Source organism: Pseudophryne corroboree, chromosome 7 (genome assembly GCF_028390025.1).
Source record: "Pseudophryne corroboree isolate aPseCor3 chromosome 7, aPseCor3.hap2, whole genome shotgun sequence".
NCBI lineage: Eukaryota > Metazoa > Chordata > Amphibia > Anura > Myobatrachidae > Pseudophryne > Pseudophryne corroboree.
The window spans coordinates 317,085,523-317,103,216 of record NC_086450.1 but is presented as its reverse complement, the minus strand read 5'-3'; the positions used below and the strand labels follow the sequence as shown (position 1 = coordinate 317,103,216).

Here is a 17,694-nt window from a genome sequence, read left to right as displayed (position 1 = left end):
GTAGCCCACAGTTAACACAAAAATAAATAGCCACACAGAAATTATTCATACATGTATATAGAAAGGATAAGAGGGGAGGGGAGAGAAGAGGAAAATACGAGAGAGGGGGAAGAAGACAAGAAAAAGAGGGAGAAAAAAGGAAAAGGAAGAAAGGTAAACCCAACGTCAGCAAGTGGTAATGAAAAACAGTACAATAAACAGAACCATTTCGCCCTCAGAATACCACCCAACAGAACAAATGGAATCACTCAGATCCCAAGCCAGGTAATCCCGGCCTCCTAACCATATGAAATAATAGGCAAACTGAGATAATATACAGGCTATACGTAATACCCACTATATAACACATAACATAATTTGAGCAACTGCATTACATAACAAATAACAGTACTGCAACATCCGTATACTGAACCATATATATGAAAACTAGATGCGGAACAGTAGACTAAATAGATAAAGCTATTCAGACAACAGGGGCATAATCAGACAAGATCAATGCAGCATAAGTATCACCAACATCAAGTAGACACGGAGGGGACAGCTGACGAATCTCCATCTAAGTCAGTCAGTAAGTCATAGCGTCAGCCGGTTCCATAAAATCTTTAAAGTCTTTGAACCTGTAAAGATACGCAGTCTTGCAGGAAAGAGAAGGGCAATTTGCGGTGAGATTGCACCAGCCTAAAGCAAACTGGTGACATATCTTTACGTGCTTTAGAAACCTCAGCCGAGTAGTCCTGAAATATAAGTAGGCAATTGCCTTGCCATTCCAAGGATTTGAGCTTACGTGCAGCAGTCCAGATCAGCGATTTATGAGTGAAGTTCAGACACCTGAAGATATCGACTCTGGGGCATCTGGTATCTCTGACAGGGCCAAGACGATGAGCCTGTTGAATCGCAAAATCTTTCATGATGTCTTGGAATCCAACATTTGCAGAAGATCTTTAGATAAGAATTTATACAGGTCAGGTCCCTTAACGGATTCTGTGAGGCCCACGATTCTCAAATTATTCCGCATGGACGATTTTCCAAATCCTCTACTTTATTAAGGAGGAGAGTATGTTTCCGTTCATTGTCAAGTTGTTGCTACAAATCAGAAATCGCTTGGTCATGTTCCTCTATCTTATTTTGGTTCTCCACAACTTGCAGGTCAGTGAACTCCAATTGAGATTTTATATTCTTAATAGCTTCTGCAAATTTTGCCGCTTGTTTATACAGGTCTCGCCGGTGTGGCAGGTGTTATAAATTTCTCCATAGTGATTGCAGCAAACGATACAAACTGGAGACCTGTACGTTGTAAATATATTTAGGAAAGGCACTATCTCCTGGAAAACTCTTCAGAAAGGAAAAGGGAAGTCAGAATAAATCCTGCAGCCAGAAACGTCAGTGTAAACATACAGGAAAGGGAAAATGCTGGTGAAATGCAGTCACATATAAGCAGTAGCCAGAAAATAAAAATACAAAATTCAGAAAAAATTAGTAAGGAACATTGGAAGCTGGGATTCCAGTCAGGATATCCTACATTAACATTCATGGCTCACATCTGCACGCACCAGAGAGTCCAGCTACTCCCAGCACGGATGGGTGGCGGTTCGGCGGAGTGCAGGTGCGATATCCCAAATATAAACTGCGGACCGGCGCCCAGAGCAGGCCGCAGCGCGCGGTCTCAAAGTTGCGGACAGTGGGCGCTCCCAGCACTTCCTGGAGCAGGTGAGTGGAGGCCAGGGGGGCTCGGAGATGTGATGCAGGCAGGACAACCCAGGTGTGAGCGTCAGAAAGCTCTCCAACAGACTCCGGTGCACGGAGCTCTGCAAAGCTGCTGCCGCTCCCGTCCACATCCAGGCCATGCTCCCCTTCGCCGGCTTTTTAATAAAATATTAAAAGTTATAGTTTACGATTGGTGGTCATTTGCCTAATAAGCATATGACTTGAATAGATAATATAAGTATATTGGTCCGTGTGTGCCCAAAATAGGGAATACTTCCTTTCTTTTTGGGTCCTACTGTATGTTGAACTATATTCCAGGAGCACCTCCCAAGAAATTATATACAATTGTAATGATTTAAGGGAAAGGACCAATAGATAATAATATTTGATTATATAAAAGAAATATTAGGTGTCTGCGCGAGCATTTCAACTTCTTGCAATAGCTTATAGCACCCAACACTTTATTCTTTTATTTGTTATATCCATGTTTACACTAGGTGAAAGAAAAACAACTTACCCACTGGATGCTCCAAGCAATCTGTAAAAAAGAATAATAGGTTAGTTGAACCTAAATGAATATTTGCATAAATAACATAGCACTATTGTGGCTAGAAAATGTTATGTTAATTTTTATTAAAATGTACCAGTCTATCCAGTTTTGTATGTGCATTATCTTATCTGCTGATGCAGCACTACGTGCCGCTGCACAATCACCTATCATAACAGGAGGAAGATGCAGTCTGGTCAGGTAGGAGGCCTCCTGAAGTTGTGAGGATGACTGACTACCAATAAAATAGCAAAAAGGAGAGATCTAAGGAATTAAAATGTCTTAATAGTAGAGGAGGTTATGTGCTGAGTGACAGCATTACAGTATCTCAGGGTTACGGAGGGCAGTGTTGGCATTAGGACTTCAGGGAAAGGCATACAATGTAACCACCCATACTTTCCAACTTTCATCAAGCCCTCACCGGGATAGTCCTGGAGGGGGCAACGGGCAACCCACTCCAATGAGCGGGGGCATGGCATCACATTCACCCCACCCCTACTATTTATAGTTGCAGAGCTACATAACATCAAATGGCATCATCCAGTCACCAGGTATCCCACTTCAGTCAGCAAGAGGGTGATAGCAGAAGATGGCCAACTCTGATCGGAGAACAGCAGAGTCTTCCTAATTTCATGACTCTCTCACACCTTCCAGGAGCATTGGCAAGTATTATTAAGTGCAGGAATACCAAGCAAATCAATACAGGGAGAGCAAGAGAAATACTGGGCCCCAATAATGGAGGCTATGTAGCAGTATTGTGCACCCAGTTTTTATTTTTCATTTGGGGGACAAATTTTCAGGCTCTATCCATAGACGCTGTGCCACTGGCACATACTGTATTTGGAAGCGATTGGAGCTCTGTATTTTGTTGGAGAGCCTGAGCCTTTTACATTCAGGGTTGAAATATAATAGCTAACTCTAATTTGGCTAATTAGTTATTCCATCTGCAGCAAGGCGTAAGCTTTACATACAGTATAGAAGTATTGGTCACCTTGAAACACAACAGCAGACGCAGATACACAGAATGCCCCCAGTAATGCTCACTGGTTATGGCCGCCTCCTCCGCTGCCGCTGTCTCTGAGAAGAGATGAGAGGAGAGCGCGGTACCTGCTGCTGCCGTCGCCGAGTCCATCCGGCGGACATTTCAAATATGGTGGTGGCTTGTGAGCCAATCAAAGCTCACCAAACATGTCAGTCAATCAAAGCTCATGGGCTGGCAGCCGCCACTGTCGGTCATATTTTAAATAGCTGTGCACCCAACGCCCTTTAACCACTACAGCCGGTCCTGTCCCCAGGACCCCACCGCTTTGGGCAGGCCACAGAGGTTCCGGAACGCCGTTCCAAATAAGGTCATTTTACAAGAAACCTTCAGGAACGGCGTTTCGGAGCATTCTGGACCCAAAATAGCCCTGGCTCTAACTGTGTGGAGTTTGCATATTCTCACTATGCTTGCAAGGGTTTTCTCCGGGTGCTCCAGTTTCCTCCCACAATCCAAAAGTATACTGGTAGGTCAACTGGATCCTAAAAAAATTAACCCTAGTGTGAATGTGTGTGCAGGTACATGTGGTAGGGAATATAGACTGTAAGTTACGCTGGAACAGGGACTGATGTGAATCGCCAAATATTCTATGTATAGCGCTGTGGATTATGTGTGCGCTAAATAACTAACTGGCAATTTTATATATATATATATATATATATATATATATACACATATATATACAGAGAGAGAGAGAGAGAGAGATGTATTTATATATTTTGGTCTGTATGATTTGTGTTGTCCTCAGTATAGTGTTAATATTATTCTGTTTATATTTATGGTGTATATAGAATGTAATAAATGTATATGTCTGTCTAGCACAGTTCTAAGACATCCATTGGTCCTCAATTACACCCCAATCATACTACTGAGGGCGGATAATTGACCAAAAATTGCCAGAACTTCTGCAAATTCCGCAGAGCCAAACAACAGAGTGCATGAATTCCTTATTTCCTCACCTGTGAGTTGCTCCAAGTCACTGATTGGAAGTGTATCCTCAAGAAGATGGTTATCTAATAAGAAATATAAGTATAAATTATTGTGGATGAATAAATATTGTGAAGCACTATGCAATTTTTTAGCCCTGTATTAATAATAATAATAATACCTTCACTATATTTTACCTTCCCATAAGTTGTAATGCATTCAATGCATTCATTTCTGCAATGCATTCCATGTTTTCAAGGTGAATGGTAAACAAATAGAAGGAGTGTGGCATACAAGCAGACATACAAAGCATATCAGCATAATAGATGATACTTGCTATTGGCAATTCCATTTTTATAGTAATACACATGAAAAAATATAAACATATCATTTCAGAGCAATGTAAATTAATATAACATGAAACCATGGGGGTAATTCAGACCTGATCGCTATGGTGCGTTTTTTGCATCAAATTAAAAACATAATAATAATAATAATAATAATAATAATAATAATAAACAATAGTAAGATAGTTAATATAGTGAAATTCCATGTAAAGAGATGGAGGTAGTACTGGTAGCATATGGCAAATGCATTCTTAGACTTGGGGCATCTAAGATACCTAAAATCTCTGAGAGTATCTACAGTATCTTACACAATTTCCAGGGTGTAATTAAGCTCTGTGAAAATGTTGATATCTAACATAAGACATGGCTTCAAACTTACTCGGCATCTGCGATCAGTTCAGTGCTTGTCGTTCCTGGTTTGACGTCACAAACACACCCAGCGTTCGCCCAGACACTCCTCCGTTTCTTCAGCCCCTCCCGCGTTTTTCCCAGAAACGGTAGCGTTTTTTCACACACACCCATAAAACAGCCTGTTTCCGCCCAGAAACACCCACTTCCTGTCAATCACATTACGATCACCAGAACGAAGAAAAAACCGTGAGTAAAATTCCTAACTGCATAGCAAATTTACTTGGCGCAGTCGCACTGCGGACATTGCGCATGCGCATTCGCGACTAATCGCTCCGTTGCGAAAAAAAAATAACGAGCGAACAACTCGGAATGACCCCCATGGGCCGGATGTAATGAAGTCCGAGTTGGCCGGAGGTGCGGGTTCCTGGCCAAACTCAAAGTTTTTTAAAGCGGAAATTATGTACATGGAATAACCATGCCTTGTAAATGATTGCTGCTAAAAAAACGTCCGAGTTCGGTCGGGAACCCGCACCTCCAGCCAACTCGGACTTCATTACATCCAGCCCCACATCTCATCAGGAAGAGTCGCAAATCCACCTCTAATTTAGGGACATATTTATCCATAATTTTTTTTACAAAATAACGTGAAAACAGGTGTTTAGTTTTAGTATCAACTTAAATGTATCAAAGGGCTTAAATTTGCATTCTTTAGTATGCAGATCGCATTTATCATACTTGTCATGGGAAATGTGATCTATTTGAGATTTACTAAATGTAAATTAAAATTAAAAATACCAGAGGGAACCTTGCAATAAGAATGCCATCTTCAGATGGCAATATGCAGGCTTCCCTCCGTTTCCCCTACTCTACGTAGCCATTTGTGCATGCTGACAGACAGAGCAGGGCCTAGAAATGGCTTCTGTGATTAGCCTGTGTGTCTAATAGACCACAGGCTGATCACAGAGAAACAGGTATAATAGAAAATAAATCAAATTAAACATACCATCATTCAGGGATTGGTGGATTCCTTCTCTTTGACCCGGTCAGCTAAGGGGCTGGCTGGGACTTTAAATTCACCTCAGCTGACCTCACAAATCAGCTGACTGGGTCACAGAAAGGAGCCCACCTATGACTGATTCTGGTGCAGGTAAGTTTAATTTGATCTATTTTCTATTATAATCAGGGAGCAGAAGGGGACAGGAGCACAGCGATACCTGGGGGGCGTGGCAGTGGGGGCATGAGTACAATGAAGGTGCGAGGAGGGGTTTCGCAGGGACAAAGCTCTCACAAGCTCAGCCGCGTGTTGCAATTTTGAATACATTCTTGCGATGTAGACAAATATTGCACTGTAAATTCAGTTGAATTTTTCACATCACAACCGCATTTTATTTGCGGACTGTAATAAATATCACCTAATGGCACTTACAGCGTGGTAGCTGATTCCCTGGGGCTATCTAACTAGCCCCGAAGCCTGGCTGCAACTATTATCTGGGATTAAAAAAATCATGAAAAAGTCCCATTTATTGCACCCAAAAAATAACTGGGGCTAATTGAATATCTCCCTCAGTTTTACAGGATAATAATTATTTAGAGGAAGCTAAAGAGACAAGAGTGGCATATAAGATGAAAATAACTTTACAGGTCCCAGTCTTAGAGAGTAGGGTCTGCCTAGGGAGACAACACCACGGAAAAAAAAAGTCACAAGCCTGTCTTGATTAGAGGAAGCAATAAAAAGCGCACATCAGGATAATATAATCCAAATAAAATTGTTTAAAAATTGTAACAAAATCAGCATAATAGACATATGCCCAGAGAAAAAACTCCATAAAGTACCAAAATCACCACCCATCAGATTCCATAATTGGCCCATAAATAAGTTCCAGTGTCATAACCCCGTCACCACTACCACCACCACCACCACCACCACCACCACCCAGAAGCAGTTGCTGTTCCATATATCAAGAAAATATAAAAAGTGTATTGCGCTTGGTGTATAAATGTTTGTATTTAAATTATCAAAAGTATATACATAGGTGTCTGCTTGTACCCAATTCAGCACACATGGAACTTGCTAATATATTTAAATAAAAAGAAATTTATTAACACATAGACATTAACTGCTAAAACAATATATAAGCTCAGGCACACTGATAGAACAATCAAAATTCATTGCAACTTTGTAGTTGAAATAGAGACAATGTAACTTGTGTAATACCACATAGACCCGTCTGGTCTATTGAATAAATAAACAGATTGCAACAGTTGCTACAGCCTTTGATGAGAAATTGTTGTAACTCCAGTCCTCTATGCTACTGGCGTCCCAGTGCAGAGGAATGCTGCTGGTTATAATTACCCGACCTGCGGGAGTGTTCAATCTTGCAGCACGAGAGTCACGGAGGTATCTTCACAGCGTCCGCCGCCGGCACTATCACGGTGCAGATGTCACTGTCCTGGCGGGCGGATACGGACGCTCCGGAGGTTTGCTAACCTGGCGTACCGGTGTAGAAGCTCCACAGGCTGGTCCAAAGTTAACCGCTAAGTGCGGATTAAACAGTCGGCAATCTGTCAGTGTGCTAAACTGAGCGAGGGGATGACGTCAACGCGTTTCGTCCCGTCACAGCTCGGGACTTCCTCAAGACTAACTTAAATACAAACATTTATACACCAAGCGCAATACACTTTTTATATTTTCTTGTTTCTATTTTTTGGGGGGAATTTGCCAACCCTCAGTGTATGCAGCTGATGTATAATTAATTTATTCACAATTATTTGCGCCAGGAGTTGGAGTGGTAAAACACTCTAAAACAAATAAATCTCTGTTCCATATATCGACAACCTGCTGCAAAGAGAAACCTTGACGACTTATCCACCAGTAGGAAATGCAAGGCAACATTGAAATTGCATCCTGGTCACCAAAGAAGTCCATCCTTTTTGACGTTAGTCGTTTCTGCGACTTTATGCTAATGCCACTACAGAGCCTTTCCCTGGTGTACATTGTCAAAGTCAGAAAAATATCACTATGCACACTGCCATATTTGCACCTCATGCGAGTGCCTGTTGCACGTTCATGAGCCCTGCCGTGCGTGCGCATACTCGCTGTTGCGTGCACCCGCAGGCGCACAGTGTGCGCATTTACGGTAAAGTTTGTGTGCGTCTGGCGGGCGACTCGTTCGTAACATATTTTAACCATATAATGTATTTTGTAGATTATGGTCCCTTTGATAGATTCTGAAAGTTTAGTTAATATAGCATGTTCATGGACAAAGAGATCCCTCTTTGTTTGATACGAAGGGTCAGACATGAGTCATACAGTGGTGTTTAGTATCCATCGGAAGAGTATTTAATTAGCAATATTCCGGTGTTGGTTTGAAGCAGATTAATCGCTCGTGCGAATAGTTATGGACATAAGAAGTTTATGTACTTTTACTATTATTTGCACTTACTTATCCATGCGGCGGGAAACCTAGTTTGCCACCCACCTGAGCAGTTGGAAATAGTCACAGCCCACCTGTATGAATCAACCTATAACCTTTTGTTATAATGCGAAGACGAATTCCTGTGTCCAATGAACAATGAGATTGTAGGGACCATTGAATTGTATTGTGTGTGGGGCATAAATAGACAAGCCGATCATATCCAGCTCTCACTCTTCAACGGTTCTCATTGCTGATAATCGGGAGCTGGATATCCAGAGGCGCATGCGATCGTTCCCCTTGTGCGTAAGTTTTCTCCGCAATCTTATTGTCTTTATTGGTATTGTGGGCCATATCTCTCTCTCTCTCTCTTCTCCTCTTTCTCTCATTTTTCCCTTAAACGTACTTGTATTGTATTGTATTTCCTGTGTAGTTATCTGGTTAGTTAGTCTATGTTATATTGGTAGTGTATGACTTGTATTGTATTATTCTTTTGCAAGTATAACATTCATATAAGGCGTTAGACCCTAAGCCCGGTATTTGTGTATTTCTTATAGTGTTAAGTATTCTCAGAGTGTCGGAGACGCTCGAACAGCTTTAAGTTAATAAGGTTACATTGTGTTGCATCTACACCCCACCATTACACTAAGGTTTTTCCTGTATAATACATTGTTCATGGTTTACATGTAAAGGATTAACATTGTGAGCGTCTGCGCCGCTGGTGATCTCCTCGTGGTCCCGAGCGTACGCTGCGCTATAGCGTTAGTCGGCAGCCAATAGCGGGCCTGCCTGTGATCTCTTGGCCGTGAGCGAACGTAACGCTTGAGTGTCTCGACTACGGCTAAGCGATTGTTACGCAACGTGCGTACCCTTACGGTACTCCAGACGTCAATAGCGTACAGTGTTCTTAGGCCTCTTAAAGGGTTTTAAGTAAGATAAATATTTAGCTTTATCAATTGGCGGCTCGTCCATCCTTCACATATCTGCACTAGGTAATTTCAGCAGACATTATCCATCAGCAAAGGGCGGGAGATCATATTCCTCGCAGTGCTGACTGGATAAGCGTCTGCTTCGCTTAGTAAAGGGTGCTGAAGGAATCCGGGAACCGGAGGTAAGAACAACACGCTAGTGTCTTTTAAAACTGTTTATTTCTGTCTTGCGTACGCACACACGCACATATCTGCATTTCTTTTCATTTTCGTGTATTTTCATATATCACTTTTCTGTTTGCCATTTTATAATTGATAAACGTGCTAAGAGAGATTTGCCGCTATTTCATAGTTAAAGAGTAAAAGTAATACATTAAGGTGTAAATTGAAAAGCACGCACACAGCTCTGCCTAAAGATACAAGGAGAGATGTGTGGTGCTCGGTAGATGATCGAGGATCATCTACATTGATAAACGTGTAAAATTGTGTTACGGTGGATATTTGCTTTGTGTACACGTGTCTCTAACAAAGGGTGAGACTCGCGTACGCAACTCAAAGGCCGACGCACGCAGCGTATATTACGCAACGGAGCGTCCGGGTACGCCCACGTAACTCAAATCACACGCTAGTGTTATTGTAACAGGCGAAAAGGTGGCAACGCGATAAATAGCGCAAATCTATTTTAGTGTCCGAAATTTAGACTAACAGATCCTTCTCCAAATTTACAACACATTTGGTCTAAAGGAAAGAAAATTTCTGTGCAGAAATAGAAATAGAAACAAAAGTGTACATGTGGTGAGTGAGTGTTTGCATATATAAGTTTATACAATTTTTTTGAGGTTGAACCACAAGAAGTCGAGTTCTCGCAGGGTACATACATGTAAGTGACGTGCATGGTGGCAAGGGAGGCATCCTTTGTTAAACATAAAATCTGAGCATTAGAGTATAGCAGACCAGGAGGTCTATTGTAGCACAGACCAGGAGGTCCGGAATTGACCAGGAGGTCCAGGTACAGCAGACAAGGAAGTCCGCTATAAATAGAGAAAAGAGCACAACCCAGGGGGTTGGTGCAGAACCCATATAGGCCATTAAAGCTCATGCTGAAGGAATTCGCAGCCGCAATTTTCGATTCCACTGGTCGCTCTGCACATAAGATTAGTTGCTTATGTGCAGACTGATTGTACCGCACGTAATTGTGTGCATTAGTTAATCTGACCAGTACCATTTGTGTACGAAACGGGTCATAAACACTATTTGTACATTCTGACGTGATTTGTGTAATTTTTTATTTTCTGAAGGGAAGTTCGCTGGTCACTCAGGAATTATCCAACAACCAACAGTTACTGGAAAGGGTTAATGCTCTGCGGATCACACTCACATGTTCCAGTAAACGAAGGTTCATAGGGGCCCTGGGTCGAGTACGCCAGCACTAGGGCAGTGTGTAGGGTGTATTGGTCGGCGTGGGCGAGTGAGTGGGGTACTCGGTAAACCACCATCGTCAGCCTATCGTGAACATTTTGGTTTTTGTAAGGGTTCGCTGAAGACCCTGATTGAAGGTCAGAGGTGGTGAAAGCAACACCTGCAAGTTATGGGGGCCAATTGTTCAGGTAGGGGGCGATCAACCTCGGTTCGGGTTGATTCAGTAAACCGACCAATCGGGTCGGCAAGGTACGTAATGTGTGAAAAATACGGTTCACACACAGAGGTTTTATGTGATGAATGGGAGAGAATGACGGTACATGACGGGGAGAAGTTCCCAAGAGTAGGCAGCTTTAGCCCAGAAGTGTTACAAAATCTAAGGAGGAGGATATGTCTCATTAAATCAACAAAGAGACGAATCAAACATTATGATTATTTACAGTTATGGCAACAGGAGGGTGAAATACAGAGAGGATTGGCTCAGGCGGCGGGATCTAACCCTATCAGGAAACTGATAGCCACGGCACCGCCGCCACCATACATATCAGGAGTGAAATCGGTTGCGGAGAATGACGCATTAGGGTGTAACAAACAAACACTTAGCAACTGTGTAAATGTTAATAAGTTAACCAATGCAAGTATTAACCCGTGCAAGTTGTACCCTGTTTTGAACTTTCCCCAGGAGTGTGATCCAGAGGACGAATCGGCAACAATATCGGCGCTCTCTCTAGCAGCCACCATATCAGAGACAACAGTAGGCACGGCCCAACCCTTAAGATTAGTAACAAAGGCCCCTAGCGGAGGGACAGGTGAGGTCGTATCTACAGGTAAGTACGGCACCATACACTATGCTGAAACCATTTCACCACAGGCTGTAGAATCTACACAGAATGATGTTATTAAACTTGCTCCCGTTAGGGTAATAGCAGTTCCAAATGGGAAAACGGACACTACAGGAGTCACTCCTATCAGGAACATTGCCATGTACAGCCCGTTTTCCCGAATGGAATTAAGAACCATAGTGTCTGAATTCCCTGACCCTAGGAAAGACTTAGTTGCTAGCCAGAAATACATCAGAGACCTAGGGAACACTTTAGAGCCCAATAACAAAGACTGGCAGGTATTGCTGAGGGCTTGTTTACCCTCCAATGTCGACTCGGCTCAATTTTTAGCTGACTGTGGATTGGATCAGGATGTACCTCTTACAGATGTGTACAACAAAGACAATGTAAAAAGGATAAGTTTACAGTTAAAGGAGTATTTTCCAGCTGTAGTTAAATGGAACAAGATTTTCTCCATTAAACAAAAGGAGTCAGAAACAGCTGCAGAGTATTTTCACAGGGCATTACTAGATATGGCAAAATACACAGGCATAGAGGACATTAAAACAAACAGAAACCATCGAGAAGTAGCAGTATCTGTACTAATGGATGGTTTAAAAGAGGCATTAAAGACAAGGGTACAGACCACGCAACCATGTTGGCGAGGTCTGTCGGTGGCTACTTTGAGAGAGGCAGCTGTGGATCACGATCGGAATATCACCAGACACAGGGAATTACAAGGTGATAAGTTAATGGCCGTAAGTATACAGGCCCTGACCAAAAGGCAGCCTTTGTATAAATCACCAAACCCTGTGGGTAAGTCAAATGTGGTAACCTGTTATTTCTGTCATAGAGAGGGACACTTTGCACGAGACTGTAAATCGAGAAACATACAAAAGTCTTATCAACCCCCTAGACAACGACATGACACACGACACTGGGAGCAGGGTCCGCAGAAACGGAGTTATGAGCCACATGCAGGGGAAACAAAAAGATACCCCGCGAACAGAGACTGGCAAGCCTCTAGTAGTTCCCATTTAACCCCTTCACAAATAGTTGCTGCCAGCGGGATTCAGGGAGGTCACCATACCCAATAGGGGTGTGGCCATACCTGTAATCTGCAGCCAGTAAAATTGATTGCAAGTCTTGGTAGTGAACCCGAAATTGCAATTGATGTAGCTGGTAAAACATTAAACTTTCTTGTAGATACGGGGGCGGCCAAATCAGTGATAAATTCGACAGTGGGCATGAGAACCACTGGTAAGACAATTCCAGCCATGGGAGTAACGGGAGTAGTCCAGCATTACCCTGTTAGCAAACCAGCCGAGATTACAATAGGGCCTTTACATACCAAGCATTCCTTTTTACTGGCTGCATCGGCACCGACAAATCTCCTGGGAAGAGACTTATTGTGTAACATGGGGTGCGTCATTTATTGTACTCCTGAAGGTGTATTCTTGGACATACCTGAGAATCACGCTCAGGAAGTGCGAGACATGTTAGACTCCCCATCAAAATTAATGTCACATACCATTATGACAAATAGGACTCCATCCCAAGTAGAAGAAATGACATCCCAGATACCAGAGTCACTGTGGACTAAAGACGGACAAGACACTGGATTGATGGCAAACGTAGCTCCAGTAGTTGTGCAAGTAAAAGATGGTAGGATAGCTCCAAAAATCCCACAATACCCTCTGAAGCCAGAGGTGGAGTTAGGAGTATACCCAGTAATAGAGCGCTTGCTACAACAGGGCATTTTGGTAAGAACATCCAGCACCGCCAATAGTCCCATCTTCCCTGTTAAAAAGAGTGGGGGGAGGGGTTATAGGCTAGTGCAGGATCTAAGGGGGATTAACAAAATAGTTGAGAGTCAGTTCCCCGTAGTGCCAAATCCAGCTGTCATCCTTATGCAAATCCCTCCCACTGCGAAATTTTTCACTGTTATTGACCTCTGCTCCGCTTTCTTTTCGGTACCTCTGCACCCTGACAGCCAATATTTGTTTGCATTTACATACAGAGGAGTCCAATACACATGGACTCGATTACCACAAGGTTTCATAGACAGTCCAAGTATATTTTCCCAGGCTTTGCATGATTGTTTACAGTCTTTCCAACCAGAGAGTGGATCAATATTGATACAGTACGTGGATGATTTACTACTGTGTTCAGATTCATTGGAAGCATCCCTGAAGGATACGAAACAGCTCCTGTTTCATCTTTCAGACACAGGACACAAGGTTTCCAAAGACAAGTTGCAATTATGCCAAACTAAAGTAAAATATTTAGGACACTGTCTAACACAAGGACTGAGACACCTGACCGCTGATAGAATTCAAGCAATTAGAGACATGACTCTGCCTCAAACCCAGCAACAGATCAGAACATTTTTAGGAATGTGTGGGTATTGCCGTAACTGGATCCCAGGATTTTCCATTCTAGCATTACCTTTGCAGGAGATGGTTTCCTCAAACAAGCCTGATCGGATTTCGCACACAGACGAGTCCGAGATGGCATTTGAGAAACTTAAACAGTGCCTAACGCAGGCACCAGCATTAGGTATGCCAGACTATGGGAAACCCTTTGAGCTGTACGGAACAGAAAGTGCTGGTTGCGCAGCAGGCGTCCTAACCCAAAAGCACGGTGATGCCAGCAGGCCGGTAGCATACTACAGCGCTCAGCTAGATACGGTAGCGCGATCCCTCCCCACATGCTTGCGAAGCGTTGCTGCGATAGCATTGCTAGTAACGAAAAGCGAAGATGTAGTGCTAGGTCACAACCTCACAATCCATACACCACATGCAGTGTCAGCCTTGCTAAATTCTGCCCAAACCAGACACGTCTCATCAGCGCGGTTTACAAGATGGGAATTGGCACTAATGGCCCCCGTAAACATCACCATAAGGAGATGCAGTGCATTAAATCCTGCAACATATCTCCCAGGTGTGCCTGGACAGGCACAAAGGGTGGAGGATGAGAGTGGTGGGGAAGGAGAATTTAATACAAAGGAGGACACACATGATTGTATGGAATATTTGACCCAAAATTTTACTTCAAGGCCTGACATCAGTGACAACCCACTGGAAGATGTAGATCTTACCTTCTACACGGATGGTAGTTGTCACAGACAGTCGGACTCGGGAGACTTGTGTACTGGATACGCAGTCGTAGATGATCAAGGCACCATAGAAGCAGAACCGCTAGGCCCACCTCACTCAGCCCAGGTTGCTGAACTGGTCGCCCTAACCAGAGCATGTGAATTGGCTAAGGGCAAATCAGCCAATATCTACACCGACTCTAGATACGCATTCGGGGTAGTCCATGATTTCGGAGCCCTATGGCGCCTCAGAAATTTCATGACGGCAGCTGGTACACCGGTAGCGCATGCAGCTCACATCAAAAGGCTTCTAACAGCGATACAGGAACCCGACAGAGTGGCTGTTATCAAGTGTAAAGCACACACATATAGCCAGGACCCAGTATCACTTGGTAACAGCCGAGCAGACGAAGCTGCTAAGTTAGCAGCTGGTACCCCCAGACAGACAGACAGACACCACACAACTGATGGTATTTAATACCATCAACACACAGAAGTTGTGTGAGATGCAAAATTTGTGTTCCACACAGGAAAAGGCAGTCTGGAAGGCAAAAGGATATGGCCAGGAGTCCTCAGGACTCTGGACGGATGGACAGGGTAAACCAGTGGCCCCCAGAGCATATCTTCCATGTTTAGCTGAGGCAGCACACGGGCTGACTCATCTGGGCAAGGAGGGAATGTGCAAGTTGGTAAGAGCATATTGGTGCGCCCCAGGATTTTCATCTCATGCAGGTAAGAGAGCAATGTCATGCCTTACCTGCTTGAGAAAGAATATCGGAAAGGCAATACCAACAGAACCATCGCATATCCCACCTACAGGCGGCCCTTTTCAGGTAATACAGATTGACTTTATTCAATTACCCCCTTGTCGAAATTTGAAATATGTACTTGTTTGTATAGATGTATTCTCAAATTGGGTCGAAGCATTTCCTGCGGCCACAAATACCACTATGTTCACTGCTAAGAAAATTGTGCAGGAATTTGTATGTAGATATGGTATCCCTAGAATTATAGAAAGTGATAGGGGTACCCATTTTACAGGTGATGTCTTTCAAGGAATGTGTAAGTTGATGGGAATTGATAGCAAGCTGCACACTCCATACCGTCCACAGGCGAGTGCGAAGGTGGAAAGAGTGAACAGCACTATTAAAAATAAACTGAGCAAAGTTATGGCAGAAACAGGATTGGCATGGCCAGAAGCTTTACCCATAGTACTGTACAGCATCAGAACCACTCCCAGGTCCCCTCTTAATCTGTCTCCCTTTGAAATCTTGTTTGGTCGACAACCGCATGTTATGATTAACCCTCAGGATGATTTGAAGTGTAACAATGAAGTGACTGTAAAGTACCTGATTAACATGAGTAAACAGCTAAGGAATCAAAATGACAATCTGAAATTAGTGATTCCTGATTTACCAGATAGTAATTGTCATGACATTGAACCTGGGGATTATGTAATGATACGGAATTTTCTACGCTCAGGTTGCCTTATTGACAGATGGGAAGGACCATACCAAGTCTTATTGACTAGCACTACAGCATTGAAGGTTGCCGAGAGAGAGACTTGGGTTCATTCGTCCCATTGTAAGTAGGTTGCTGATCCAGAGAGGTCCCGTGATAAGGAACAGACGGTAGAGGAAGTTGTATCACTGGAGTGTCTGTTCCAGGAGGACTGAGGTGGCACCTGAGCATTGAAAATCACAAGATCAAAAGCAGTTGTCGATTCCCTGTTCCCTTTTATTGTTTTTCTCCACTTCCCATCCCCTCTCCCTCAAATTATTTTTTCCCCCTTCTCATTCTTCTTCGTTTCCTCCTATAAGATGGACTTGCCCCAAGAGACTGTGATCCGGATTTTCCTGTTGACCATGATGTTGACCAGAGCAGTCTGTTCCGGCGAGAGTACCATGGAGATCGAGAAAGGTTCTGGAATGGGTTCTGATGACAAAGATGGAGGCGTAGTTTTCCAAGAACAACTTAACCAACAAGTAAAGGCGAGTATCAGAAAACGATCCGATAGCATTGACAATAGAAGGAATTGTGAAGGATTGTTAGCTGAAGAAAACTGTATCTGTAGGCTCTGTGACAATGTAGTTGAGGATGGGTGCATCAAGAAATGCCAATCCAGTTTTAATATCCACATGGACCGGCACCCCTTGAGTGACTATCACTCCTTAGTGGGTAGTGTGTTAAATCAAACAGATTGTTGGGTATGCTCTCAAGTACCTCAAGGTCATAGCAAATCAGGACTAGTACCATTTCCTTTAACGGTAGGGGAGGTACTTGAGCTAAAGGGTGGGAGACCGGTGGACAGGAGGTTTAATATCTCCAGTCCTCCTAGTTTGAAGCTCCACCAATATCATGTGGATAAGTCCCTAATATGTTTTAACATTTCCAATCCCCGAAAGCCGGGAAATTGGGAAGTGTCATGGAGTAACCAAACCATGACCTTTTCATATAGAGCAGATAGAATGCCGACAGATACAGAGCTTATACGCCACATAGCCAGTAGAGAAAGATCTTTCCGATATAGGTATACCCTAGGAAGTAGGATTACGAGAGTTGGAGAGGTATCACCAGGATACTGTGCACATATCGTACAAACTGATACGTGTACCAGACAGATGGGAGAATTAGGGTTAGGAGATTTCACATGGAAGATGTGTAATATGGTTATGTCCTACTCCGTCCCATATGTTCTCCCCGATGATGCCTATTTCATATGCGGGAGGAAGGCGTATAAGTGGCTTGCCCCAAACTCTGAAGGATTGTGTTATATTGGAAAAGTACTGCCTGAAGTAATGACTGTATCACATGCCAAAATGAAAGATATACACCGTGGTGCCCAAGCTCCTTATACTCATACTCATTACGAGCACGTAGTTAAACGGCACCTGATAGAAAGAACAGAGCATCCGGCCTCTGACATGATCCATGAATCCACCGGGATTCAGGTTCTACTCGCGTTAGACATCACTCGCACCGCCAGAGGAGTGTTGAATTATAAATACATATCTGCGCTTGCAAATTTGTTAGACAATATCACAGAAATGTATGATGACACTTTTAGATATACTGGAAGAGAGCTTCAAGCTTATAAAAC

The 17,694-nt window shown here is 43.2% G+C and overlaps 1 protein-coding gene across 3 annotated transcripts in view; it reads right to left on the bottom strand.

Annotated features, from left to right (window-relative positions):
* Positions 1–17,694, bottom strand: part of CIITA (class II major histocompatibility complex transactivator) — a 234,643-nt gene that overhangs the window by 160,105 nt on the left and 56,844 nt on the right. For all 3 annotated transcript variants that reach the window (XM_063934288.1, XM_063934287.1, XM_063934289.1), the window contains exons 3-4: positions 4,250–4,303; positions 2,222–2,242 (exon numbers count right to left, since the gene is read on the bottom strand). In XM_063934288.1, coding sequence (XP_063790358.1) covers positions 2,222–2,242; positions 4,250–4,303 — 75 coding nt within the window. The remainder of the gene's footprint in view (positions 1–2,221; positions 2,243–4,249; positions 4,304–17,694) is intronic.